Below are 26,805 nucleotides of genomic sequence, written 5' to 3'. Positions count from 1 at the left end.
GTCATAAACACACACAATGTACCTATTATTGTGTTCATAACAGTAGGACGTGAGTTCTAGTCCCAGCTCTGCCACTGACCTGCTGCGGGACCCAGGGCAAGTCACTTAGCTTCTTTGTGCCTTTGTTTCCACTCTGCCCTTTTGTCTGTCTTGTTTCCTTAGTCTGGAAGCTCTCCAGGGCAGGGACTCTCTCGCTCTGTGTCTGTACAGTGCCTAGCACAATCTGGGTTGGGTTTAGGAGTGAAATTTCCTCCTGGGCAGAAGACTAGCACCACGGTGACACAAGATTTAAACTCCACTTTAGCTCTGAGGGGGTAAGTGAGGGCACTCAGGGTGCATCTCCACAAAAATAAAAGCCCCCTGGCTGGGCCGGGTCAGCTGACTGGGGCTCTGGGGCTGAAAAGTCGGTGTGTAGACACTGGGGCTTGGGCTGGAGCCGGGGAAGGTGGTGGGTTTGGGATGCTATTGAGGGGTTACTTAGTCAGAGTGGCCCATATGCATGTGAGGGATCGTGGGAGGAAGGAGCCTCTTGTCGCAAAGTATAAACTAGCCACCCTCTTCCTGCTGCAGGGCAGAGCTGCACAAAGTGCCCAGGGAGAACACGGGGGCAGCTCTCGCAGTGGGAGGGGAACCCGTGCATGGGGCACCCCCTACCCTCCCAGAGTCACTCCTACCCCTACCCCCCCCCCCCATCAGCCTTTTCTTAATCACCTCCGGGCCAAGTGCCCGAGTCAGCAGAGGGAGCTACCCCGGCCCAGCCAGCGCCAGGAAGCCACTGGGTCCGTACTCCTAGCTGAGTGCTCAGGAGACTCATGACCCCACAACCATCAGGGGCCAGCAGAGGCAGTTGCCACTGGGCTGTGGGGAGTAGCTGCAGTCAGGCTCCAAGAGGTCTTGGCGCTTTGGTGAGGATCCTCTTTCTTCTTTCACTCAACTAACGGCATCCCAGGGAGTCCTGAGGTGGGGGAGGAAGGACAAAGGTGTGTGTGGGGGGGGGATCACAGCAATGTGGGGCTGGGGCGGAGCCCGCAGGCCCGGAAGCTCCTGCAGTGAAGCAGTGGGTGGAGGGGGCACGAGGGGAATGACGTTTAAACGGAAAATCTTCCCACCCCCCACTATCCACCCCAATTTTTGCAGCATCTCCTCAGCTCTGTTCTGGTGCAAAGGTAATCAAAAGAATGCAGCACGGTGCTAACGAGACACCTGCCAAACAGCCCCGCTCCGGCCGCTTGCTGTTCTCCTGACCCCCATCCCCAAACCCCATCCTACCACGCTTCAGATGGTGCAAGGCGGGGCGGGGGTCTTCCTAGGTGTTGGTGGTTTGCCCAGCGCAGCACTGGTGCCCCCCCCACCCTCAGGAAGCGGGAGGTTGCAGTGTCCCCGGCTGCGAGGAGCGCGCTGAGGACAGGAGCTCTGGAATGTTGTTTTTTCCATCTTGGTTTCCTCCAAGGTAGTAAATCAGCCACGGGAGACGCTTGTTGTTTTTCACCTTGCATCAAACACGGCAGAGGGCAGAGCGCTGACATCAGGGTCTCGAGCAGGCTGTCGGGGCCAGGTTGGCCCTGCCCCTTCACGGGGGCTACAGCAAGCCCGGGAGAAAGAATACAATCGCCACAGGCCAGGCAGGTCCCACAGTCTCTGCCTGAGGGCAGGTAAGGATCCCCCTGACCCACGCTGGAATGGGGTATCCTAGAGACACCCTCACCCCATCCCACACTGGCAGGGCAGGGGCTTTCCTACAGATGCCCCCTGGGCCTGTCCCAGACACCATCCCCCGTCCCAGGCCCGCAGGGGCTTTCCTCGAGACACCCCGTCCCCTGCTGGGAGAGGGCTGTCCCAGAGACAACGTCCTACAGGGAGGGAACTGGCCGGTCTCCCACTAGGGAGGGAGCTGTCTCAGTATTCCCTGCGCTGGGAAGGTCTTGTCTCCCCCGCTGAGGGCATTTGGCTAGCCCCCTCTGCCCCCAGTGTCTCGGCCCCACACTCTCAGTGGAGCACAGCTGGCCCATTCTCATTGTGGGCTCGGAGGCTTTAGCGGAACAAGGAGAAGGCCAAGGGCCGGGCAGGTTTATCCCGAGAAGGAAGGTTTGGCCAGCCGTCCAGCACACAGTCTTTGCAATGCCCCTCCGCGGCAGGCAGCATTTCAGCCCGTCTTGGCCGGGCCCCCGGGAACACAGGGAGAGCTGGGCATCTGATATGAGGTCGCAACAGATGGAAGGCGTCTGGGCACAGGGCTGCACCATCAGCGCTGGCTCTGCCCCAAACTGCACTCAGTTACAGCTATACCTGGAATGGCATCTGGGGAGATCAGCTAGTCCACTTAAAGCAACGCTGTCCCCATTTCTGGGCCAGCATTGCCCCCTTCTAGCTTCTAGTGAGGTAATGCACTTTCCTTTGGCTGGCCAGCTGTTCAGCTCAGGGGCTGCCTTTGCTTTCCCAGGGGCTTCTGGTTCATTTGCTAGCTGGCCTGTGAGGACCGTGGCCAGAGGAAATCAACGACTTAGCCAAAGGCACAGAACACGCCAGTGACCCAGCTGGAATTAGACTCCAAGACCCTCTGGTTGCCGGGCTCTTTTGTTTGAGCCATTGCCTCCCCCATGGTTCGTTGGTGTATCAGACCTGGGGCTTGCCCCAGGAAGGTGGGGGGAGGAGAGGAAGCAACCTGGCCACTTTGCCCTTCTCTCATTTTGCTGACAGCCTGTTGCGGAACCCAGTAACAAAGTCTCCGGTTTGCACCAAACTGGCCCCGCAGCCCTTGCGCCTGGAGTCCTAGCGGGTCGCCCCCCTCTCATTGTGCTCTTGACCATCTCTTTGGAGGATGGCTCCCGCGTGGCACGTCGGTTCCATTTTGGAGTGGCCGATCTTCACCCCAATGCAAGCGGGGTGTGGGAGGGAGCAATTCCCTCACCCTGAACTCCAGCCTGGGCTGGCCTCCGAGATTCCCACAGCTTGGGATTTCTCAGCAAGAGAGGTGCTCCGACCGGACTATTCGAGTGCCACAGCGCTGGGCGCGCGGCTGCTGGCGCGGACGGAAGGGTGAGGATTCCCGGATTGATAGCTGCTGGGCTATTTTAGAAAGGGATGGTCTGACCTTGTGATTCGAGCTGGGGACTGGGTCCCTTCCACTGGTGTGCAGCGTGACCTTGGGCGAGTAACTTGATACTGCTTTGTTCTTGTATAGCACCTTCCCTGTGAGGATCTCAGCGCGGTATCCCAGCGGGACTGAATTAGGTTGCACAAGACCCTTCTGAGGATGACCGGGCAGTACCATTCTCTTTGTTTTACAGATTCAGAAAAGGAGTCACAGAGAAGTGACTTAATAGGAAGGCAGAGCGGGGACCCAGATGCCAGCCTCCTGGCCCCGGGGTCTAGGCCTTAACCACTAAAGAGAACACCCTTCTGTTCTCTCTCTGCACTTCATCTGACACATTTGCAATACAAAGGACATTAGTCCCATCCTCCCTGCGACCTAGTAATGCTTCTTGTTTGTAAAGAGGTTGGAGATCCTTGGATGAAAGGTGCTAAATCCAAGAGGTGCCAGCAGATGGGATGGTGCATTCCTGTAGCTGGTTTATGGGACCCAGCCTGCGGAGGGCCACAAGGGGGGAAGATGCGCCCCTTAGCTGCTGGACACAACGGCGGGATCTTTTAGGAGCAATATAGGCACTGGACTCTGTCTTGACCTGGATAATCTCACCCCCAGTGTGAGAGCCAGACCCCTCAAGGCCTTGTTCTTCACCAGCCAACCATTCTGTCTCCTCAGAATCAACCTCTTCTGGCCCCTGGCGCAGCTGGTGTTTGGAACTTGGGGATAATCTTCCTGAAGCCCTGCTCTCTGTGCTAGGCTACCTGGAGCTGAGTGGCGAAGGAAGTCAAGGCAGCATGGCTCCATTGGGCCTTTGCTGCCAGGAGAGGGAGGAGGGACACAGGAGATATTATGGAGGCACAGAGTTAATGCAGAGGTGGGTGCCCTGAGGTCTGAGGGCTCTTGGGGGATCTGCCAGCCCCTGCCAGCCCTACAAGCTGGCAGCCAAACTCAACCGCTCCTGACGGAGCAAGGGGTAGGCAATTTTGGCAGTGCCAACTTACGCCTGCCAATTCCTGTGCCCTCTGCAGGAGGGACCCACGCTGGGGGGGCTGTCCAGCCCTGAACACTTCCATTCCTGTCACCTACTGGCCGTCCCAGGGGTGTCACAAGGGTGAGCCTGATGACACTCGCTGAGCGCTTTGCAGATGTGCCCCTTAGCTCCTGGGCACATCATGGCCACTTTTAGGAGCAATGTATGGACCCCTCGAAGCCTTGTCCATCGCCAGCCAGCCACTCCAGCCTCCCTCAAAACATCCTGAGTCATGAACACGGCCCACGCCAGCCTCCTTCCTGGAAGGTTGGAGGGCCCAGTGAGGCTGGGGGTGGCTTGGGCACGTCGAGCTGTGCTGGCAAGCCGCGTGCTTTCCCCCAACAGATGGGGCTGTCATACAGGAGGCTCTCGTCAGGCCCCTCTCACCGGGATTGGCAGCACGAACGCCACCAGCGCCTGCCAAAAATGTTTGTGTAGGAGGAGGAACGTTCACTTGAGTTTTCCCTTTTGCGGGGGTGGCCGGAGGGGGTGGGGGGGCGGAGTTTGCTCGGGATCAGATGCAGTGGAGTCGGAAGGGAAATAGACCATGGAGAGGAAGATTGTTTCCCCATCAGTTTTTATCAGTAAATGGCTCCCCGCCCCACTCCACCCCCCCGCCCCGGCACAAGTTTAAAACTTGAACTTTTCTTACCGAAGTCAAAGCCTGTTCTCCTAGGGCCCCGCTCCGGCCAAGTGCTGACTAGAAGTGGAGGGCACTCAGTGCCTCTTTGTCCCGGATCCAGAAGGGTGAGAACACAAAGGCGGAAGAAATGAACCCCAGAGAGGGATCCTGTCCATGACCTTGGAAAGTCAGGCCATTTGTTTAGATGGCTAAGGATAGTGTGAGGGACCTAACTTTCGCCACCCAGCTTTGAAAACTTTGGCCCTGACAGCCTGATTCCCAACCCAGCATCTTAATGAAAAACCAGCCTTGTTCCTGGCCTGTTCCTGCAGGCAACGGGAGCGTTGTGGGACCATAATCTTATTCGAGCAGACACAGTACTATGGACAGATCATACCAGTACTTTGTGCGTCTTTAACCCTTAGCTCCGATGACTGCTGACAGGGCATCTGCAATGTGGATTGCCAGGGAGTGGTGGGGCGGATAGTCTCTGCCTACCCTGCAGCTGATCGGTGTAAATCCCTGCTCGGGGAGATGAACACACTCTAGACCTGCTTGAGCAAGCCCGCCACAAGTAACAGGGTGGCAGCTCGTGCTAGCCTCTCGGGTGCCCCTCCATCTGAGACCCTCGGTATGAATGCGGGCAGCAGTCGCCCATGCTGCCATGGCAGCTGCTTTAGTCACTAGCTCAGGCAGAGCTGGCAAGGTGGGCACGTCTACCCAAGCTGGGAGTTGCACCGGCTGTGTAGACATACCCTCAGCCAGTAAATATTAGCCTCTGAAGTTGGCAAGTCACAAGGTCACTCATTAATTACCCTGCCCATACAGGGAGTCTTATTATTGCTGGTTATGTGATTGTTTCTGTAATGCCATAGGCAGAGGTGAAAGTAAGCCGGTCCGGTCCGGTACAGCGTGCTGGCAAGAGCTGGTCCGTCGCCGACCCTACCGGCTTCCCCAGGCTGGTGATTTAAAGGGCCCGGGGCACCCAGCTGCCTCTACTGCAGCCAGAGCCCTGGGCCCTTTAAATCTCGATTAAAGGGCCCAGGGATTTAATGGCCCTGCCTCTTCTGGTTCAGGTCCCACCCCTTCCGGTTGAGGTCCTGTCCCCCGTACAGGACTCCGGTGTACTGGTAAGTCCTTTAAGTTACTTTCACCCCTGGCCGTAGGTGAGCATGGGAGTGGAGATGTGGCCAGAAGCCCCTTAATTTGCACAAGTCATACCCCTTGTAGGGCAAAGGGCCTGATCAGTGTCCATGGGGATTGGACAGGGGGCTGGCTTAGAGGCCCCTGTGGGTGGAGCCCCTGGGGTGTGGAGGATGGCTGGGCCAGGAGCTCCTAAGGTGGCACTGGGAGCCTTGGGGTGAGTGTGGGGACCTGGCCAATTTGGAAAGAGAATTCCCTCCCTTAAGAAGTCCGTGACCTAGAGGCCCAGTCCTGCGTGCCTCACTCACCCATGCAGCCTGTACAAACCTGAAACACTCCATACGGCTTGTAGGATCAGGCAATAATTAGACGGAGGAGGACCAGCAAAAGGGGATTCTCAAGGGGACAGTTCTCTCAGAACTGGGTGACTGGACAACAAAATGGCAGATGAAATTCAATGTTGATAAACGCAAAGTAATGCACGTTGGAAAACATAATCCCATCTATACATATAAAATGATGGGGTCTAAATTAGCTGTTACCGCTCAAGAGAGAGATCTTGGAGTCCTTGTGGAGAGCTCTCTGAAGACATCCACTCAATGTGCAATGACAGTCCAAAACACAAACATGTTGGGAATGTTGGGAGTCATTAGGAAAGGGATCGATAATAAGACAGAAAATCTCATGTTGCCTCTCCATAAATCCATGGTACGCCCACATCTTGAATACTGCGTGCAGGTGTGGTCGCCCCATCTCAAAAAAGATATATTGGAATTGGAAAAGGTTCAGAGAAGGGCAACAAAAATGATTAGGGGTATGGAACAGCTGCCCTATGAAGAGAGATTAATAAGACTGGGACTTTTCAGCTTGGAAAAGAGACAACTAAGGGGGGATATGATAGAGGTCTATAAAATCATGACTGGTATGGAAAAAGTAGATAAGGAAGTGTTATTTACTCCTTCTCATAACACAAGAACTAGGGGTCACCAAATGAAATTAATAGGCAGCAGGTTTAAAACAAACAAAAGGCAGTATTTCTTCACACAACTCACAGTCAACCTGTGGAACTCCTTGCCAGAGGATGTTGTGAAGGCCAAGACTATAACAGGGTTCAAAAAAGAATTAGATAAGTTCATGGAGGATAGGTCCATCAATGGTTATTACCCAGGATACGCAGGGATGGTGTCCCTAGCCTCTGTTTGCCAGAAGCTGGGAATGGGTGACACGGGACGGATCACTTGATGATTCCCTGTTCTGTTCATTCCCTCTGGGGGACCTGGCATTGGCCACTGTCGGAAGACAGGATACTGGACAAGATGGACCTTTGGTCTGACCCAGTCTGGCTGTTCTTATCTTATGATGTAGATGGAATTCCCAGCTGCAGCTAAGGGAAATTTGCTATGTAAACCTATAGTTACAATCCAGGTACGAAAAACCCTATTCTCTGGCAGCTCAGCCCAGCCCCAAATTGGATCTGGACCGTTAAAGTTTAATTAGTTGTGTTCCTTGGATAAGTCACTGACCTGCACTTAAATATCTGAGAGGGCCATTGACTGACACAGAAGCTGAAAACGAGCACTAGCCCCTTGTCTCAGGTTGGGCAGCCAGAGATCCCGCTTTTATAGGGACAGTCCCGATATTTGGGGCTTTTTCTTATATAGGCACCTATTACCCCCCTTCCCTTCTCCTCTCCCCCCCACTCCCGCCCCGCCTTGTCCCGATTTTTCACACTTGCTATCTGTTCATCCCTCGTCTAAGGTTCCTTGTAAATGCCACTGAACGGCAAATGAAATGGGGGTTTGCCCTCCTGGCTCTATGCTTTGCTCAGTTCCTCCTACTACTCCGCCCAGGGGCTCCGTGCAGAGAGGGCCCAGCTAATTCTATATACACTCCCCCCTGCAGTGCAGCGTGGGCAACAGGCAGCAGCCATTAGGTGGCATTCTCAAGGAAGGTTGTGGCCCATTTGTGTTCAGATGTGCTAGTCAGTCGATGTGGGTCAGCACAGTCTGTTTCTAACGATCAGATCAGAGCCGCTGCTCGTCCTTGAAGGAGTGAAGGGATATTGGAGCCTCCCTTGTTTTTGAGCAGTGAGAAGAGCAGCAAGAGTCTCCTGTGCTCATGGCCCAAGCTGAACCCCACTCGCTGTGTCAGTGGAGATTGCACGGTGCAACACATGTGGTCACAGAGGGCTGGCTGCATGCACAGTAGAGTACAAAGAAAAGGAGGACTTGTGGCACCTTAGAGACTAACCAATTTATTTGAGCATAAGCTTTCGTGAGCTACAGCTCACTTCATCGGATGCATTCAGGGTTAATGACTGAATGCATCCAATGAAGTGAGCTGTAGCTCACGAAAGCTTATGCTCAAATAAATTGGTTAGTCTCTAAGGTGCCATAAGTCCTCCTTTTCTTTTTGCCAATACAGACTAACACGGCTGCTACTCTGAAACCTGTCATTAGGTAGAGTACAAACAGCTACAACTTATCTCCCTACTTCGGAGTTCTTAGCAAGCTCCGTGGTAGCTGGGTGCCTACGTTCAACAACGAAAATAATTCATTTATAGTGGCTACAAATAAAATCAGGGCAACTATTTTTCTTGTTGGCCAGCCAGACCTGGGAGATACGAGTGGTCCATGGACAAGTCAAGTTAAATATTCTTTTCCTATGCAAGTTACCAGTTCAGGCTAGATTCTGCTGGCATTACCCATGTTGAGAGGCTCCTGGCTGCATCAGTAGCCCTGCTGAAATCAGCAGAGCAACTCACAGTAAGGTACTACTCATCATCAGTAATGACACCAGAACCTGCCCCTACATGAAGAGTATTTGCTGGGGAACGTGCATAAGTGGGCACAATTTTGTTGTGAATGTTTGCATGTGAAAAATCTTCTCAGTTTCATTTCAGGCCATTTTGCACACACCAGAGTTTTTGTTCCTTGTGAAACCCCTCTTGTGAAACAAGGGGTTTTGTTTTGAAATGTTGTGGAACTTTACATTTCTGTGTGCAAATTGGGCTCAGCCCAAAGGGAAATTGGAAATTTGAAGGCATGAAGAATGCTGAAGTCTCTGCTCAAAAACAGGACACACCTTTGAATGAAGGTTTTCAGACTGATATGGGTTCTCATGGAAGCTCATGGGGGAAGAAAGGATTGAGTGAGAGGGCACAGATTATTCATGTGTTTCATGCTGACATATTGCCATGATGACTAGTCCATTAATGAAACTTAGCGATGGGAGGGAGGGAGGGGCGAGGAAAGAGATTCTGGAAGAGAACCCTCTGTGGATAGTTGTCATACAGCAAACTGAGCAGATGAGCCGAGGATGGTTTGGTTAGTTTTAGGCAACTTTCTCTTTGCACACATTTCAGATAAACCAGAGGCATAGAGCCTTCTTCAGACGACAAGAGGCAGGTCCAGGTGGCTCAAGAGACATCAGGTGGCTTGCAGCATGTCCCAGTTAAGATATAAATGACCTCCAGCATATAATGGACATAGGCATAGATAAATTGTAAGGTCTTTGGGGCAGGGGCCGTCTTTTGGATCTGTGTGTGTACAGTAGGGGGTCTGCGGACCTACTATAATCCCAATTAGGCAGAGGTCTCTGAATGGCAGTGCACTAAGGAATGACATTTAAGTACCATGGGGCTGTGATATAAGCACAGGGCTTTCGGATTTTACGTTATTAAACAGATCAAAAGAGACTCCCTCCAGGGGCATTTCCCCCAGTTTGGTCTCTGCTGTGACGCACACAACAGCTTCCCCACACGTTCTGTTACCCTTCTCCTTTAACTGACACACAATGCTATTGTTCACACGTATTCTCCACTCATGCTATTGCTCAGTACAAGGAGAGGGAAGCAGCTATGACCCTGTCCATGCTTGCCCTGAAACCATGTTAGTCAATCCATATTTCAACACGGCCTGGCTTAGCCGGGTGCTACCCAAGGGAGTCAATGGGAGTTTTGTCATTAGCTAGTCGGAGTGGGATCGAGTGCACCGCTGCTGTTCCTTGTCTGGCGTGACCAGATATCAGCCAAGTTAGACGCTATTTCACCAAACCATGCAAACAGCCTGAAGGGTAGCTTCAAAGGAGCCTTCCCACCACAGCGAGACTGACCCTCATATCATGGACACCCCCTTCCACACCAAACCTCCACCTGAAACAAACAATCAGACCAAACTGTAACCCAGACAGAGGGGAACCCTGGAAAAGGAGCAATGCCACAGACTCTATGAAGCCCACTAGGGTCTTTGCTATTGCTATGGGCGCCCAGACACGATGCTGAAAGGTGGCAGGAAAAACTCCTTAGACAGATAACATGGCTCATCTGTCTCTGCTCTAGCCAGGGATCCCGGGTTAACACTGGGTTAGAAAGAACTCCCACAGCTCTTGCTATTATGGATTCAGTAACATGGCCAGAGGGCCTAGACCAGTTTGAAATATTAACACATCCTAGCTGGGGCCCTCACTAGAGGGATTTTATGTGGTACAGACAGAAATGTCCTCTCCCCTGTCCCACGCTGGGTGGCCCCGATATGGTACAGGCAGGAATAGAGGTTCTTCCCCTGGCTTCCAGCCAGGCCCAATGCAGAGCCCCAGGTCAGCCTTCCCTCTTTGCCCGGTGAATTCCTTTCTGTTCTATTCCCCTTGAGGCAATTAGCCCAGGGATGTAACTGGACAGGGAGTGGAGGGAGCTGGCAATAATGCTGCCATCACAGAATGTGTGGAATTTATCACTGGTCTTGAGTCATCAATAGAGCCCCATTCAGGGCTTTGTCATCTCATCCTCAAAAAACCCACAAGGGATGAATGTGATGAATAAGAGAACTATTACAGGCCCTGGCAGTGGAGTGGAATTAACCCTTTCCATGCATGGCAGTGGGGAATCCAGGCACCCAGCAATCCTGCAGTTAAGGACCAATAAATTAATCAGGTCTTTCTCTTCTCTCCCCTACAGAATGCAACTTTCCTGTCTCCTTGTTCCCCCAGGGCACTTGGAGTCCCAGCACATCACCACAGCCCTTCTCCTTTTCTCACATCACACGGCCCAGGTCACTCCTCAAAGATCTGATCATGGAGGTTTCCTGATGGGCCACGTGGCCGTTGCTGCCTGGGAGCTGGGAAGGGGATGTGGGGGGATTCCACAAGGGGATCCTGGCAGAGACTGCCTCTCCCAGGCCCCCCACTTATGTCATTTTAATGGGAGGGGATCATCTGGATCATTATTATTTTCTTTTCTACACAGTTCTCCCTAGATGAAGTGTGTAATGTTAGGAGCACAGGAATCGCCGCACTGGTTCAGACCAGAGCAGGCCCATATTTGCCGATATGCTCACGTCTGTCACGCTTTCCATTTTGTTCGCTCAGGTTCCTTGTCTTTGAAGCTGCCTCATCTGCCTGATGCACCTTTGGAAAAGGAAAATCCCCCGAAAAGGCTCCTCCCTGATGTTTCCTCCCGCTAGGAGATCTGGGGACTGCAGCGAAAGGCAAAGAAGATTCAAATGGTCTTTGGGGACTCTGACTTCACAGCTAAAAACGTGTGGTTCCTCTTTGAAAGGAGAAACCACACCTGCTCTCAGTAACACCCATGTCCCAGTGTACGTGAAAGTTCTCAGGTCAGGGTGAAGAACAGCTCAGCTCCCACAGGTAACCCAGACGCTCTCCCCTGCAACAGTGGATTATTCTGTGGGATTATCCCATACAGGAGAGAGTCCCCAGAGTATGAACAATAGACTGAGCCTTAACACTCTTGAAAGTCCATAAAGCATTGAACCCTGCCCAAAGAGACTGCAGAAAGAGAGTACGATGCTTAAGGCAACGTTACTGAAGCCTTGTCTCCAACCGCAGCCCCGCTGTGCCGGGTCCAGTGAAAGAAGCCAGCATTCTTATGGCTTTGAGACTCTAAAGGTGGACCCAGAAGTGGGCTATGGTTTGGTTCTGCAGCAGGAGAAAGAGAAGGAAGGCAACCAAAGGTGCCAGCCAACTGGAGCCATTTGCCCTTTTAACCCAGAGGAGCTGGAGGAAAAGAATGAATTGTCAGGAGGAAAATTGAGAGACCATCTCCAGCGGGAGAGCAGGAATACCAATGGAGACATGCTGGGGCCCAAATTCAACAGCTATGGCTTGGCATCCCCTGGTGGGTATCCAGCTACAAAAGACTTGCCACGGTCTGCCCCAGAGCTGCTTCATTCTGGGGTTAGCACCAGAGATGACCCCAGCGAAGAATGGAAAGTGGTGAAGGTGAAACGTGTCCTCATTTACCCTGCTGGCCAGCCGCGGAAAGCAAGTAAGCAAAGCGCCTTCTTTGCCCCTTCCCCACACAGCTCTGTCACTCTGCAAGGCTATGTGTCACTCAGGTTATGTGTAATAATTGGGGGCCTAACATGTTACCCACCATAAGTACATAAAAACGGCCCTACTGGGTCAGACCAAAGGTCCATCTAGCCCAGTAGCCTGTCTTCCGACAGTGGCCAGTGCCAGGTGCCCCAGAGGGAATGAACAGAACAGGGAATCATCAAGTGATCACCATCCCCTGTCGCCCATTCCCAGCTTCTGGCAGAGGCTAGGGACACCCTCCCTGCCCATCCTGGCTAATAGCCATTGATGGATCTATCCTCCATGAACTTATCTAGTTTTTTTTTAACCCTGTTATGGACTCGGCCTTCACAACATCCTCTGGCAAGGAGTTCCACAGGTTGACTGTGTGTTGTGTGAAGAAATACTTCCTTTTATTTGTTTTAAACCTGCTGCCTATTAATTTCATTTGGTGACCCCTAGTTCTTGTGTTATGAGAAGTAGTAAACAACACTTCCTTGTCTACTTTCTCTACACCAGTCATGATTTTATAGACCTCAATCATATCTCCCCTTAGCCAAGTAGAGTGATTTCCACAGCTCTTCCTAGGACAATCCCCTGGCCAGCCTGCCCAGTCAGACACAGAAAAACCTCCAACCTCCCTAATTGTCTCCCCAGGGGAAAGTCCAGTGACATCCCAAGGGGTGTGGGTGCCTGGAGCTTGGTCATCACCACACAGTTTGAACAGATGGAAATCCCAAATCTTTCCAAGTGCAGTGGGCGGGGGGTGGGGGAGGGATGTGATTTACAGGAAGCAGCCATCTCGTGTTCCCTGATGAAAGGCCTGCTTGATTGATAGAGCTGCCGGAGCTTCTCGGTTCCTTTTCTGTCCAAATGTGTGTGAATTCAGTGATAGGTGCTAGGTTACCCTTGCCGGACACTGCAACCCTCCCCTTAGCACAGAATAGACATGCCCCCCCGCAGCCCTTTGTGGGAGGAAGGCTGACTCATTCTCCATGGCCTAGTGAGTCTGTGGGTCCTTCGCTGAGGCTGCCAGGAAGGATGCTGGCTCTGGCCAGTTCTGGTGGCTTTTTCTGTGATGTGGAACACCTGTCTGCTTGAAGTGGGAGTGGTACATCCAATTCATTTCATCTCAGCTCCTGATCAGCCATCAGAGGATAACTTGTGGTCACTACCCAACCTGGGCTCTGTTAGAACTGGTGACCTAAAAGCAAATGGCTCGGTCCCCCATTACTTGCCCTTTGGCTAGCCACTCCTGTATATTTAGAGTCATAGAGTCTTAGACTTTAAGGTCAGAAGGGACCATTATGATCGTCTAGTCTGACCTCCTGCACAACGCAGGCCACAGAATCTCACCCACCCACTCCTGTAACAAACCCCTAACCTATGTCTGAGCTATTGAAGTCCTCAAATCATGGTTTAAAGACTTCAAGGTGCAGAGAATCCTCCGGCAAGCGACCCGTGCCCCACTCTGCAGGGGAAGGCGAAAAACCCCCAGGCCCTCTGCCAATCTGCCTGGAGGAAAATTCCTTCCCGACCCCAAATATGGCGAGCAGCTAAACCCTGAGCATGTGGGCAAGATTCACCAGCCAGACACCCAGGAAAGGATTCTCTGTAGTAACTCAGATCCTACCCCATCTAACATCCCATCACAGGCCACTGGGCCTATTTACCGCTATTTCAAGCTCTATTTAAAAATTAGGTGCTTTATTTTAATCTCCTCGATTCCCACACTTCACTTCCACCTACACCCGTTCAGTTAGGACCACCTTTGCGCGGCTGTAACTGTCTCTCTTTTCTGGCTCTAACTACCCTTTGAACCACCCTTTCAAAACACAGCCGCTTGCAAAGCCACCCATCTGTCAATAACGCCCCCATCCTTGTATTCTAGCTGTAACCTCAGTCAGAAGCCTATGGTACCCCCTTTTACACTATTAGAACCATCCTGATGGGATTACAGACCCAGGAACCATTATTTTAACCCATTTGCCACCATTCTTGATGTTTTGTTCCTGATCAGTTATTATCTCAATTGCCAAATATTGAAAAAGCAGATGTGTCGATTGCCCCCTGATTTGCAAGTACGCCTCCCCCCAGCTTATTTTGTCTATCCATATAGGCTACGATTTTCAAGGGACTCGTGATTAGGGGGAGCTCTGGGTTTGGGTGCCTGACTTGAGATGCCTGATCTTCAGAAAGTGCCGAGCACCTGCCTTCTTCAAATCAAGCTCCTTTGAGGGACTTCAGGATGAGCAACCTCAAAAATGGAGGCATCTCAAATCACTAGCTGCTTCTGAAAACCTTGGCCATACTATTTGTAAGCGTGTGTCATTAGCTACTCTTTTGGCAGCAGCGAGTGAAGTGCAGGACACTGCGAGCCAGACCAACCAGATCCAAATCATCTCCCGGGCTGCCGTTGTTCTCCATTCAGGATGACAGGTTTCAGAGTAGCAGCCATGTTAGTCTGTATTGGCAAAAAGAAAAGGAGGACTTGTGGCACCTTGGAGACTAACCAATTTATTTGAGCATAAGCTTTCGTGAGCTACAGCTCACTACATCGGATGCATTCAGGATGGTGGCTCTCCTTTGAGAAAGGTCAGGGTTCATTGTATCCAACCTCGAGGCTTTCACAACACATGCCCCAATTCCAAAAGCACGGCTGGAATTTTAAGGCAACTCAACAGTGGTTTTTTGGAACCACTTTGTCCATCCCGGCTCTTTCTCCAAGCGAGGTCATGGTAAGCCACTGCCTGTGAGAATTGCTACAGCAACTCACTGGGAGGTCAGGTCTCGTATCCATGTTTGGCTGCAGGATCAGGCCCTTTTGCTTCAGGTGGGGAATAAATGCCTGGAGAAACTGAAGCCTTGTAAAGCAAAGGCCTGGTTTGAGCCAGATGCCCCCAGCAATGAAAAAAAAAAGTTGGTAAAAAGAGAGAGAAAATATAGAAGATGTCAGCACAACTGTCTCAACACAAGGGTAGCTTTCAAGGTTTCCCAGCGGGCATTTTTCCTCTTCCTGGTCCATGTCACTGCAGAAAAAAAGGGTTCCCAGTAATGTCAGTGGAATCAAAACCCAGCCACAGCGCTCAACAGACAGAGCTGCACCGGACGCTGGAACAGCTCGGCTGCCACGTGTTGGCTCTTAGGAGGCCTTTGTGAGATGCCGATACTGGTGTGAGTGCAATCCCCAGCAGAGAGACATTCATGACTGGTGCTGCCCTCTGGTGGCAGTGTCAGGACCAGTGGGACCGCTTGAGCATAGTCTGAGCCAGTGACGATGAACCTGCCCTTCCCATTGGATCTGGCTAGAGCAGCGTGGGGTTGAAAGGATTGTACCACTCCTGCCGCCTGCTGAGCCCGTTGGGTGGATTTCACTCACCGGGACTGTGGCATTGGCACCTTCCAGCAGCCCCAGCTTCCCTTTAAAAATGGAAATACACAAAACCAAACCCTTAGTTACTGAGAACAGAAAACTACAAATGGAATAAAGTGGAGAAGCCATCCCCTCCCATCCCCCAGCTCAGACGGAAACAGGCAGGAATGCCGGCGTGGTGATTCTAGCCCTCAGCCTTGGATATATATTTAAAGAATGCTTTTAAAAAAAACAGATGAAAGAGGCGAGATGCTATTTAGCCAGGGGGCTGACTTTCCTGTGATGCTGTGTCCTGCCATTCCCCTGTGCTCAGTGTAAGTGGCAGGGGAAGGGGTGGCTATGCACCTGGTAGAAATGGCAATGGAACCAGGGCCAGGTTGGTTGAGACAGTGTCCATACTGCAGTCCTTAACCTGTCCAGTCACAACATCCTCAATGGGAACATCCTCTTTGCTATCTATCTTACATAGCTGACCTCCCATCACCATCAGATTGAAGCCCCTCACAATCTGTAATCTATTTATCCCCACTACTTCCCTGGGAGGCAGGGCAGTGCAATTATCCCCATTATATAGTCGGGGAACTGAGGCACAGAAAGGCAAAGGCTGACTTTAGGCACCTAAATCCTTATGAGGATCTGGGCCTAAGTGGCTGGCAGAGCAGTGTATTGAATCCAGGTCTCCAGCACCCTCACCAGTGGTGAGGAAGGATGTTCCAATGGTTAGAGCACTACTAGCCTAGGGCGTGGGAGGCCTGGGTTCAAATTCCTGCTCCTCCACTGGTGACCTTGGGTAAGTCATCTAGTCTCTCTGTGCCTCAGTTCCCCATCTGTGAAAGGAAGGTAGTTGCACTGCCCTGCCTCCCAGCCATGCTGCGAGGCTAAATACACTAAGGATTGTGATACTCTGGTAACAGGGGCCTTATGCATAACTGAGCTCAATAGACCATCTGGCCTCCCTTAGCGGTGGGCCAAGAATGGGAGCCCCTCGTGCCTTTTCCTACAGGACAGGGAATTTGTGGGATACTCCTCCCGCCCCCCATGCTGCATTGGCAAACAAAAGTATAGCTGACAGTATAAGGAAGGGCCCAGTGAGCCCCCCCACCCCCTGGATCGTGGTGGAGAAGTGCAGTGCTGCACACTGTCGTCCCCTGTGGTCAGTTCTGAGATATCATTTCCCACCGCCCCACTCCTGGGTGAATTTCCAAGAGCGTCTCACTAGCCCCCGCACCACATTCCCATTCTCAAGGCCCCCAGTCCTGGCCCCTGTCCTCCTAGCTGAGGAGACATGATGAGACTCACTCCTTCTCCCTTCTCCTTAGTTAGGGCCTGAGCCTGAACGGCTGAACTCTGGCACTGATGTCATTGGGAGCAGGATTGGATCCTTAAAGGGGGATTTTGCTGCTCTTTCCAATAGGTTCCCAGATTTTCCAGTGGGTCAGACTAGGGCTGGGCTTTTCCAGGGAGCCTAAAGGAAGTGGGTGTGCCAATCCTGGTGAAATGCAAAGTGCCTAACTCCCTTAGGCACCTGGGAAAATACATAGACCTGTTTACTTGTATCTGTGTTTGAAGCAGGGGTTGCTTCTTCCCATCCCAGCCAGTGGACATCATAATGCTGAATTTGTGACATCGCTATCATTTCCATGGCAACACCCTGTGATGTCATGGGGACAGGATTATGATGTCACAGCAGGATCTTGCTGAAGGAGAAGCTGGGCTAGGACGGCAGGAACAGAGGCTGCTCTCCCCCAACCCCAGCAAGCCTGGCCTTGCAGGGAGGATCCTTCTGGAGGGCTAGAGGGGCATGTAATCAGTCCCCAGCATGGAGACAGGGGGTGGGAGACCCACACAGCTTGGGGTACAGATTCTGCTCCAGGCCAGGGATTACCAAGAACAGCTGCAGCAGGCTTCAGGCAAGTGGGTGGCTGTCGTCCTCCCCCCACATCTGCCCCATCTCCCCCTAGAGGGACAGCAGCCAGCAGCTGCAGCGTGCAGGAGTGGCAGCCTGGCCTGTTCACCCCCCTCACCCAGTGGGAGCTCCAGGGGGACGGCCGGGGACAGGATTCAGCCCCCTCTCTAGTGGGGGAGTTCCCCTTTCCGGAGCTTGCCAATAGCGCATTGCCAGCCAAAGGAGAGTGCCCGCTAAAGCCCTGGAGGGTGACCAGACAGCAAGTGTGAAAAATCGGGACAGAGCACAGGCACTGTGTAAGACAACGCCCCAAATATCGGGACCTGTGGTCACCCAGGGCTCTTGGGGCCTGAGCCAGTGATGAGCCGCCCAAGGCCAGCGAGAAAGTGAAAGACACCAGGCTCCCTGGGCGGGGCGGGCCGCGCTAGGACCTGGCGGCAGCCCGGCTGGCTCTGCACAATGGGCTTTGCTCGCGGAGCGGCTCCCAGCCCGGCAGAGCCAGCGGGAGCGGGCGGGAGGCAAAGTCCCCGGCTCCTGCTCGCCGGGGCGGGCGGGGGGAGAGGAGCCGCTTTGACAGACGCGGCCAGTTGCTGACACCCGATCCAGCGGGCCAGGGAGCGCGGAGCAGCCCGGCTGCTTAAAGCGCAGCGGCGGGGGGCAGCGGCTCAGAGCAAGGCGCGCCCTGCGGGGAACCCGCCCAGACCCCAAGGTAACGGGGGGCAAAGGTGTCCCGGGGCAGGGGCGGCTGGCGGGGCTGCAGCTGGGCGGAGAGGGGGGGGGGAAGTCCTGCTTCGGGGGGCAGCCAGGGCACCCCCAGATCATCCTGCGCCTCGCAGGCCAGCAGCACCCTAAGGCCAGTGAGCGCTGGGAGCAGCCAGAGGCGAGGGGACCTGCAGCCTCTGCCGGCAGCGCCCGGGTCTCTCCAGGCTCGCTGCGCTCCGGGCAGCTCCGCGCTGATGTAACTTCTCTGGCTGCTGATGCCTTTTGGATGGGCTGCGGCTAGCGCTGGGGGGGTTTCCCAACTTCCCCCCCCCCTCCCCGGCCGCGCGATGCAAAGGGCAGGTTTCTCGCCCGCCTGCCCCAGCGGGGGGAAACTTTCCGGGGGTTCCTCGCTGCTGGGGACCAACTCGGCTTCGCCTCTGGCTGCGCCGTAAACAAGCCCCGGGGGTTGTTTTCTGTCGCCGTAAATTGACACCCGTGTTCGTGTGTGTGTGTGTGAGAGAGAGAGAGACAGGATGGGCAGCCTGGATATTAATGGGTAACGCAAAACGGCTGCGTGCCCCAAGCGCAGAGCTGGGAAGCCGGGTCCTGTAATCTCAGCCAGGTGCAGGAGCAGAGATCTGGGCCCCCTCTGTCTCCCGGCGTCCACCTGCGGCGCGTCGCGCTGGGAGAAGTGCAGGGAGGGTCGGGTCGGTTGCTCGCCGGGCCCCCCTGCCTGCTCCAGCTCTCTGCTGCAAACGTACTTGGGCTGCTTTTTTCCGGACCTGGACATTGATGTGCGCGGAGTTGGGTATCGCGGAGCGTCCGCGCTGGAGCTGCGGAGGGGTGCAGTATGTAGGAGTGGATCTGGAGGCATAGACCTTGTCCTGTGTTAAAGCCAAGGGGCAGGATGTGTGAATGGACCGGGTTGATTGGACGGGGTTTTGCACCCCCAGCTTCACAGGGCACCCTCCCTTACTGCCATCCCACCCCCTCCTTCCTAGCCCAGGAGACTTCATCCGCCCTCCCGTCTTCCTCTGGCAGGGGGCTGCACATGGGGGATTCCTGCCGCAACCGCACCACCTTGAGTTGGAGACAGGAGGCCTACCTGTTTGCACCCTGTCTGCGGCCAAGGAGATTGCTTATGTGTTGTCCGAAGGGTGTTAAAAAATACCCACCTAAAGTCCCCCTTGAGTGCCTGATTCCACGTCAATCTGAACAAGAAGATCTCTCCAGCAGGCCCCTGGTTCCTGCAAAGGAAGGACTAGTCAGAGGTGGCTCCAGTGGGTTTGTTGCCCTGAGTGCTACTCAGACCTCAGGAGCCAAATTAGCAATCAGCATGACCCGAAAGAGCCATGGTCGGGTGTGCATATGTATATTGTCCTGGTTATTCTGACCAAGTATGATTCTTTTATCAAGTTCAGTTGGGTAATAACGCAGTAAGAGCACCCTGACTGGCTAATAACTTAGACTGGTTAATAATTAAATCACAGGGTGTTTGAATATCACAAGTGCTGCAAACTAGAGCTGCGGGAGACCCATGAAAGAGTCACTTGCAGCTGTTGAGCCTCAGTCTGAGCACGGCTGCGCTAGATCCTGGCAATACTCAGCCAACCCAGATTTCCCCCGGGGATATGTCTGCACCCCAGTGCAGGGATGGAGGCACTGGCAGGCTGGATCGAGGGGAGAAGTTCTCCTTCAGACACCTGTTGGTCTTACTGGATTCCAGCTGTACCTGTTGCTCATCATTTGGGATCATCCTCCAGGTCTGCCCATTATTCAGCTTTTGCTCCATTGCCTGATGCATTACACAGAAATCTGGGTCCAGGCCCTTCTGATATTGAGGCAGGAGCCCCCAGGCTGTGGCATTGGAACAAGCTGTCCAGTGGGGGGTGCTGAGACCCATTGAACCAAACTGTCAACCCTGCATCTGATGGAAACCACTTCAAGCCAGGCACTGTGGCAGCACCCCCAGCGCCCCTAGTTCCAGCCCCTGTGCCCCGGGGGCAGTTGGTTTTATTCAAACTTCCTGTTGTTTGCTTTTCTAAGGTGTAGATCTGGAAGTGAATTAGGTGCTGGATGTACTGGCCCAGAGCCAGATGCCCTCTGTTATTACGCGGGGCAACTGCCTCACAGGCAGGGGCGATGGGATGGCCCTGCAGCGTGCCTCACCCTCACTTCGGAAGGCCTCCTCTCGGGAGGTGACAGCTTGGTCTCCCTGCCTTCTTCAGCGCTGGCTTCTCTGTTGAAGGGCCGTGGTGCTGGCTTTCGGCTGCAGACCCTGCTGCGTCCTGGACTCGACGGAGAATCCGCTCCTGGGGCGCTGTTACCTTTTCCTCTCCCTTCACCTCTGCCACAGCTGCCTTTTTGCCCCTTTTGTCTTGGCGGAAGTTTAATTTTCCTTTCTTTAAGGTACGGCATCTGACCTCAGCAGGCGAGAGCCAATCAGGCTCCCTCCTCTTCCAGGGACTTTGGCTGGGGCTCCCAGGGCTGCTCCCTGGCACCGCACAGCTGCTTTGCATGTGGTTGCCCGTTTACATACCTGCACAGACGAGAGAGCATGCTCTCTGGCCGCGCTCAGGGCTGAGAGGGGCGTGCTGGGGATTTGCACGTGAAGGAGCACGGCTGGCACCCGTTGCAATACAGACGCTCTATCTGCTGCACTGACCAACCTGCCAGAGCCCCAAAGTTTGCTGCTTTCGAAGCCGTTGCGTTCTGTGTGGCAGTTTAGCGCAGGTTCAGACGGAGTGTGTGCAGCCCCCCTTGGCACTGGGGAAGGCCTCCTGGAACACTTGTGGGTCCGGAGAGAGGCAATAGGAACTGGGGGGGAGGGACTGTTGGGCACTGGAGTTCTGTGGGATTACTGGGGGGTATGTTGTGAGGGCTGTTGATTTATTGGGTTAATCTGAAGTTTTAACTCACGTCTGCAGCAGGATGCAATCCCCAGCTTTCACCCACTTATTTATTTTCCACCAACACCTCCATATTTTGAAAGGCAGTGAGGTTTTCCTCCTGCTTCCCATCTCCTCTTGCCCATGTGCAAAAGGAAGCTAGACGCTCCCCCAGGTGTTGCAGCTGAGTTCGCGGACGGCCCCAGGGAGATGTTGCTAGACCACTGTATTCCATTGCCTTTCCAAACAGAGCATCAGCGACATCTGTGGCATGTCCTGCCAGAAAGCTGGGAACCTACCTAAAGTAGGGAAGTGTGGGGTGAGGCTCCCCCAGACCAAGTTAGGATTGACATTTCCTTTGGGTCTATAGTGCCCTAGGTCACATGGAGTTTTGACATCTGGGGGGAAGAGGATTTGAGGCCAGAAAGGAGGCCGAAATTTCATACCCGAAGCAGAACCAGAAAATACATATATTGATTTGGTTTGTGGGCAGAAAGTTTCACATAGCTGTAGTTAAGATGAAAGGTCAGCTGTTTCCTGCCAGAAAACATGCCTTCATTTCTTCCTCGTCAAACGCTCAAAACATTGAAGTGAAAGTTCCCCCGCCCCCGTTGTTTTAGATGTGGCGTTGATGAACACGGTTTCTTTCCCTGAGTTTGGTGCCCGGTGGAAAGGTTTTTCACTCAGTTCTCTGGTACTTGTGTCACCACTGAACTGCCCAGCCTGCTGGCTTGGGGGAAGCAAAGTGGTCCCACCTACAAATCTGTTGGAGACCTGAGCCTATCCACCACCGGATCGTCTTCCCCGCTGCGGGTTACAAGCTGTGTCATAAGATCACTCAGCCACATTAGGTAACATTCCTGGCATAATAAAGCCAGGCTGCACAAAGGCCAACTCATACCTGATACAGTCGTGTTGTTACCGGAATGGAATCCAGGTGCTCCGCTTGCTTGGCATTGTCTGGGAAGTACCTTTACCACAGAGTTGGTATAAGCGTTGTCAGAACCTCAGGCAAATAACCCAGCCAGCCCCTGCTCTTTCTCCACCTCGCAGCGTCCAAGATAATCCGCTGGGAGGAAAACAAGGATCATATGAAGAATATGAAGCTTCTTTGAGAGTGTGAGCATCTGGGTATGTTTGGACGGGACTACATTTCATTTCATGACTCTGTCAGGAGGGTCTCTGGTCTGCTGCAGACACTGGTCTCGGTAAGCAGCTCGGAGGCATAAAGCCGAGTTTCAGAAATTGCTTTTGGTGCCATTACTGAGAGACTGAATTTATCTTGTTTCATTCTGGTGTCACGTGGAAGAACCCTGCCCTGATTTGTTGTGTTGGTCAGAGATGGAGCTTCCTACTTGTCTCCGTATTCGCCACACTCCACCGGCTGGTAGAGGCACCTGCATTTGTGCCTGGATTGCCAGCGACACTGCGGTGTGAGGCGATGGGGTTCTCGGGTGTGGAAGAAAGCTCTTCATTGGCCAGGGCTGGCTGCTGCTCCGGAGTAGTCTGTGTTTCCTGTACCATATTACCAGTGCTGTCTCTGGAGTTGGATTCATGCCCTCTCTCCTTGGTTGTTTGGAATCAGATAGTTAGTTTGTTCAGTGCAGTGTCATTTCCTGAGCTCTCTTGCATACCACGGGGCCTTCTTGGAGGAGAACCATGGAGCTTTGGAATGTCAAAGGCACCCGACGGGGAGCAGGATATTGGTGGAAAACCGAAATCGAACCTTTTTGAAAATCACCTGCCAAATCTTGAGTCTGGGAGTTGATGTTTCCTATTCCAGCCCATTAACATCATTGGCCTCATCTATTAAACTATTGGTATAGGTCGTCTCAGTGCACGGGCTTTCCCTTGTGGAGGTAGAGTGCCCTTCATCCAGCCAAGTCACTTCCTTTCTTCCCCAAATGTGCTCCCTGCCGTTCTGGCTTAGGAGCTCTCCCATGTGTTCCCAGCACAGTTGAACTCTGCATATGATACTTTGTGTCTGGGTTTGTTGTGGGACCTTTAAACACAATGGGTTTGGAGACTTTCCCTTGCTATTTCCAAGGTACCCTTTGGCTCGGCAACTGTAGCAGTAACAGGCAGCAAAGCAGCAGAAATGGCTTGGCGTGAAACCCTGGCCCACCCACGTCAATGACCCACCGAACTCCCATTGACATCAGTGGGGCCAGGGTCTCGCCCTTGTTTGACACCGATATCTGCCTCACCGGGCATTACGTCAGGGTTTGATGCAGGGGAAGCCTGGATCACATGTAAGATCACAGTCTCAGGAAGGGCTAGGTTCTTATGTCATCAGTCACCTGGGGGTTTGCTAGTTCCAGTTCCCTCTGCAAAATAGCCCTTTGCAACCGGACCCTGCCACTGCTAGGTAAGCTGAGCAGGGAGGAATTCTGTTTTCTCTTTGGCTGGGAAGGGGAGGGTGACCAAAAAAGCCCTTCCTCAGCCTTGCAGGAACAGGCCATGTCCTTGCTGCAAAAAGGTCGACTCTGACGGGTCAGTAAAAAGCTGTTAAGCCCTGAGCTTTGGGGGCATTGCTGGAAGTCATGCCCGTGACATTTGGAAACCGAAGGAGTTGGTTAAGTGACAAGTGCCTGTATAACCCAGCAGCCCCCAGCAGCTCTGCTGCATTTCAGGGTCTGTCAGCATTCCCATCACAAACTCCCCTTTCTCGTGATTTCCAGTCCAGCAGCCAGCTGCAAAGCAACCAGACAGAACTTCTGACGGCAGGCGGGGATGGCTGCTCAGACCTCTGAGGAGACGAGACGTCCTACCCATCCCCAGAAACCCTATTCCTCGGCCAGGAATGGATGTGGCCCTTTTGCCCGCAGGTTAAATAACCACAGTCCACGGCTGAATCAGAGCTATGGAGGGGGGAGGGGAGGCAGGTAAGCAGAAGGCCCCTGTTGCAGCTAGACTGGTGATGGAAGGCAGGATGCCGGGGGGGTGACAGAATGAATGCATCCCGGAGTGCAGCCTTGGGCGTGGAGGGAGGGGTGTGTGCAGGGCAGTGCTAAGTTTACGTCTATGTCACTGCACGTGGGAGGCGTGGATGCCAAAGGGCTAAGTCCCGCAGTGCCACTTGCGATGCCAGGGGGAAGTGCGGCTGCAGCATGTGGGAGCTGGCGGTGTGAGAGGAGTAATCGTAACAGTTAATAATCATTGTATGAGCTATAATTCCCCTGTGTTGCCGGAGGGCTCACGGTGCTGGTCAGCCCTGCAATAAAAGCCACACAACACCGATTATTATTAGTAATAATAATTGAATAAGAACATTTGAAATGAACTTTTGATTAAAAAGACCTAGAATATCCGACAGAAAACACAGCTGGAATCACTGGCAACGTGGAGTGATAAATATAGGGACCAGAATGGCCATTTAAGAAAATATCCCCTATCAGAGGGAAAAAACGTAAAGTACCTTTTAAAAGTTGGGAAAGGACAAAGTGAGACTGAGCTGGTTGTGGGGAGGGGAGTTCCACAAAGCAGGGTCACCTGCAAACTCCCCATGCCCTGTGGAACCCTTTCCTAATAAAGGTTGTGTGAGCACGGATGCCCGCTGGTCCCGGGCTTCAGGAGAAGCGCTCAGATGTAGCCAGAGGCAATGCCTTCATCAGCAATAATATGTACGGCTTAAGCAGGGCTTTTCTTCTTCGGATCAGGTGATGAGCACCAACCCATTCATCCTCATACACCTGGGAGGTGGGGAATTGGTGCTATTCTCCGTGTTTCACAGCAAGGGAAACTGAGACAGAGGAGATAGGTCAACGTTCTCCAGCGTGGGTGCGGAGTCTGGGCATGCCCATTTGGAGATGCCCTGGGCCTGCTTTTCATAAGAGCTGGACCCTCCTATCTCCAGTGGGAGTCGGTGGGAGATGCGGGTGCTCTGCACCTTTGAAAACCAGGCCCTTGGGGGTGTACAGTTGGACGCTCCAAACTCAAGCCACCCAGAATCAGTGGCTGGTTTTCAAAATTCCTCTGTAAGTGGCTTGTCCAAGGCCTCAGAGCCGGTGTAAATCAGTGTAGTTGGCTTTGAGGGTCAGGGTTAGACCTCAGGAGTTCCTGGCTCCCAGGCCTGTGCTGAGGCCATTAGAAAACATCTGTCTCTGCCACACTGACCAGAGTGCGTGTATGTACACATCTTGGGGATGCTGTGTGTTGGCCTGTGAGCGAGACTGGCCTTCGCAGTGCAGCTGGTCCGAGCAGGAATTCACTGCCCAATAGCAAATTCATCTTCAGAGCTAGAGAGCAAGCCTGAAAGGCCCCCCCGGTTGCTACTAAAAGGCAGTAGCAAGATCGAGAGACTCCGAAATGGCTCCGTTGAGAGCTTTGCTTCCCAGGCAGCCTTGGACACAAAATAATTTGGACGGCTTTGGAGTGGTTCAGCATGAAATTCACAAACATCTGGAGCCTGTGGCTTGTTTCTCAGCAGCTCCAGCATTCCACAGCCATATTCCTCCATTCTCCCTCAGAAATAAACACCGAGAGGGCGACCCCGCTGAAAATGGAGCCCAGACCGAGCCTGGCCCCTCTCCAGCCAGCGTCAGCCACGCTGGCTGGCTGAGGAAACGCTGCTTCCCTCCTCTGTGCTGTTGCCAAAGCAAAGCCAGGGCAAATGTTTGTTGCATTTTAAAAAAAAAGAGAGAAGATTTTGACCTCTAATGTCCCTGCTTTAGACAGACTCATCATTTCCAGGAGAAGAGAACCATATGCTCTCTTTCTTTCTTTCTTTCTTTCTTTCTTTCTTTCTTTCTTTCTTTCCAGCAGTCTCCAGTCCATCTCTCTGACATCCCATGAGAGCTTCTCTCACTCCCCGAACCCGCTGTACAGAAGCACATTTAAGAAGCCAGCCCCAGGCAGGAGATACCATAGCTGAATCAATTCCACCTGACTTACACCCCACCCCAGCCTCCCCCTCCCCGCCAGCCCCGTAGGAACAAACAGGCCAATCCTAGTCTGGTGCTGTCCGTTTGAGTCAGGGATGCATCCCTGATCGCAGTGCTGATGGACAGGGAGCGCAGTGGAGCTACCAAAAAAGAGCTGGCTAAATCCTTTGTGGGACTGGGGGAAGGAATTTGTATCCTGTCAAACAGAAGTAGTTAAGCTGGAGAGATGGGTGGGGGGCAGCCGTGGCACAGCTGCAAAGTGCATGATAGAGCTTGTCAGCATGGAAGTTTTGCAAAAGCCCCACTGAGCTCCCTACCTTTGGAGTTCACAGCTCCCCATAAATCTGCCTCTCGCTGCGAGAGGGAGAGAGAGAGGCCGTAGAGGCCGTGCTTTCAGGTGCTAAAATAACACGGGGAGGGCTTTCGTTCCTCCTCCTTTGTAGCTGCCAGAGAGGGGCCAAATGATTCAACCCTTCCCTTAGCAGGGAGAGCGTTTCCGAAGGAACAGAATCAGACGCATCCACTAATTAAGTAATAGCGGAAGGTGGGTGGTTGTGAGTTGTCTGGCAGCCAGTTTGCTTTGGGTTTTGCCCTGTGCAGATTCTGAAAAAAACACAAGGGTTTAAAGAAATATACAGAATAAAGAGGATATGAGGAATGTTGCCTGCATGCTTGTGGAGACAGGGAGATGTACAATGCACAGTCTCCTCCTTAGGAGATGTACAATGCTTGTACATGCAGTCCACAGAAGGACCCCTTGCTAAAGGTCTGGGAAGTGTTGGTTGTGCACTTTATGGAGAGGAGTGTTGTAAAAAAGGGAAATTCCCCCTGGATTAGTAGTGTAGGGAATCAGAGGTG

At 53.0% G+C, this 26,805-nt stretch overlaps 1 protein-coding gene across 1 annotated transcript in view; it reads left to right on the top strand.

Annotated features, from left to right (window-relative positions):
• The window catches only part of SYNPO (synaptopodin), a 60,035-nt gene that overhangs the window by 5,690 nt on the left and 27,540 nt on the right, over positions 1–26,805 (top strand). Inside the window, exon 2 of the mRNA XM_007071499.4 lies at positions 11,248–12,166. Coding sequence (XP_007071561.2) covers positions 11,686–12,166 — 481 coding nt within the window. The 5' untranslated portion in view covers positions 11,248–11,685. The remainder of the gene's footprint in view (positions 1–11,247; positions 12,167–26,805) is intronic.

This window comes from Chelonia mydas, chromosome 8 (assembly GCF_015237465.2).
Source record: "Chelonia mydas isolate rCheMyd1 chromosome 8, rCheMyd1.pri.v2, whole genome shotgun sequence".
Classification (NCBI taxonomy): domain Eukaryota; kingdom Metazoa; phylum Chordata; order Testudines; family Cheloniidae; genus Chelonia; species Chelonia mydas.
Note: the sequence above shows the minus strand (reverse complement) of the source record. Positions and strands in the feature narration are given on the sequence as shown.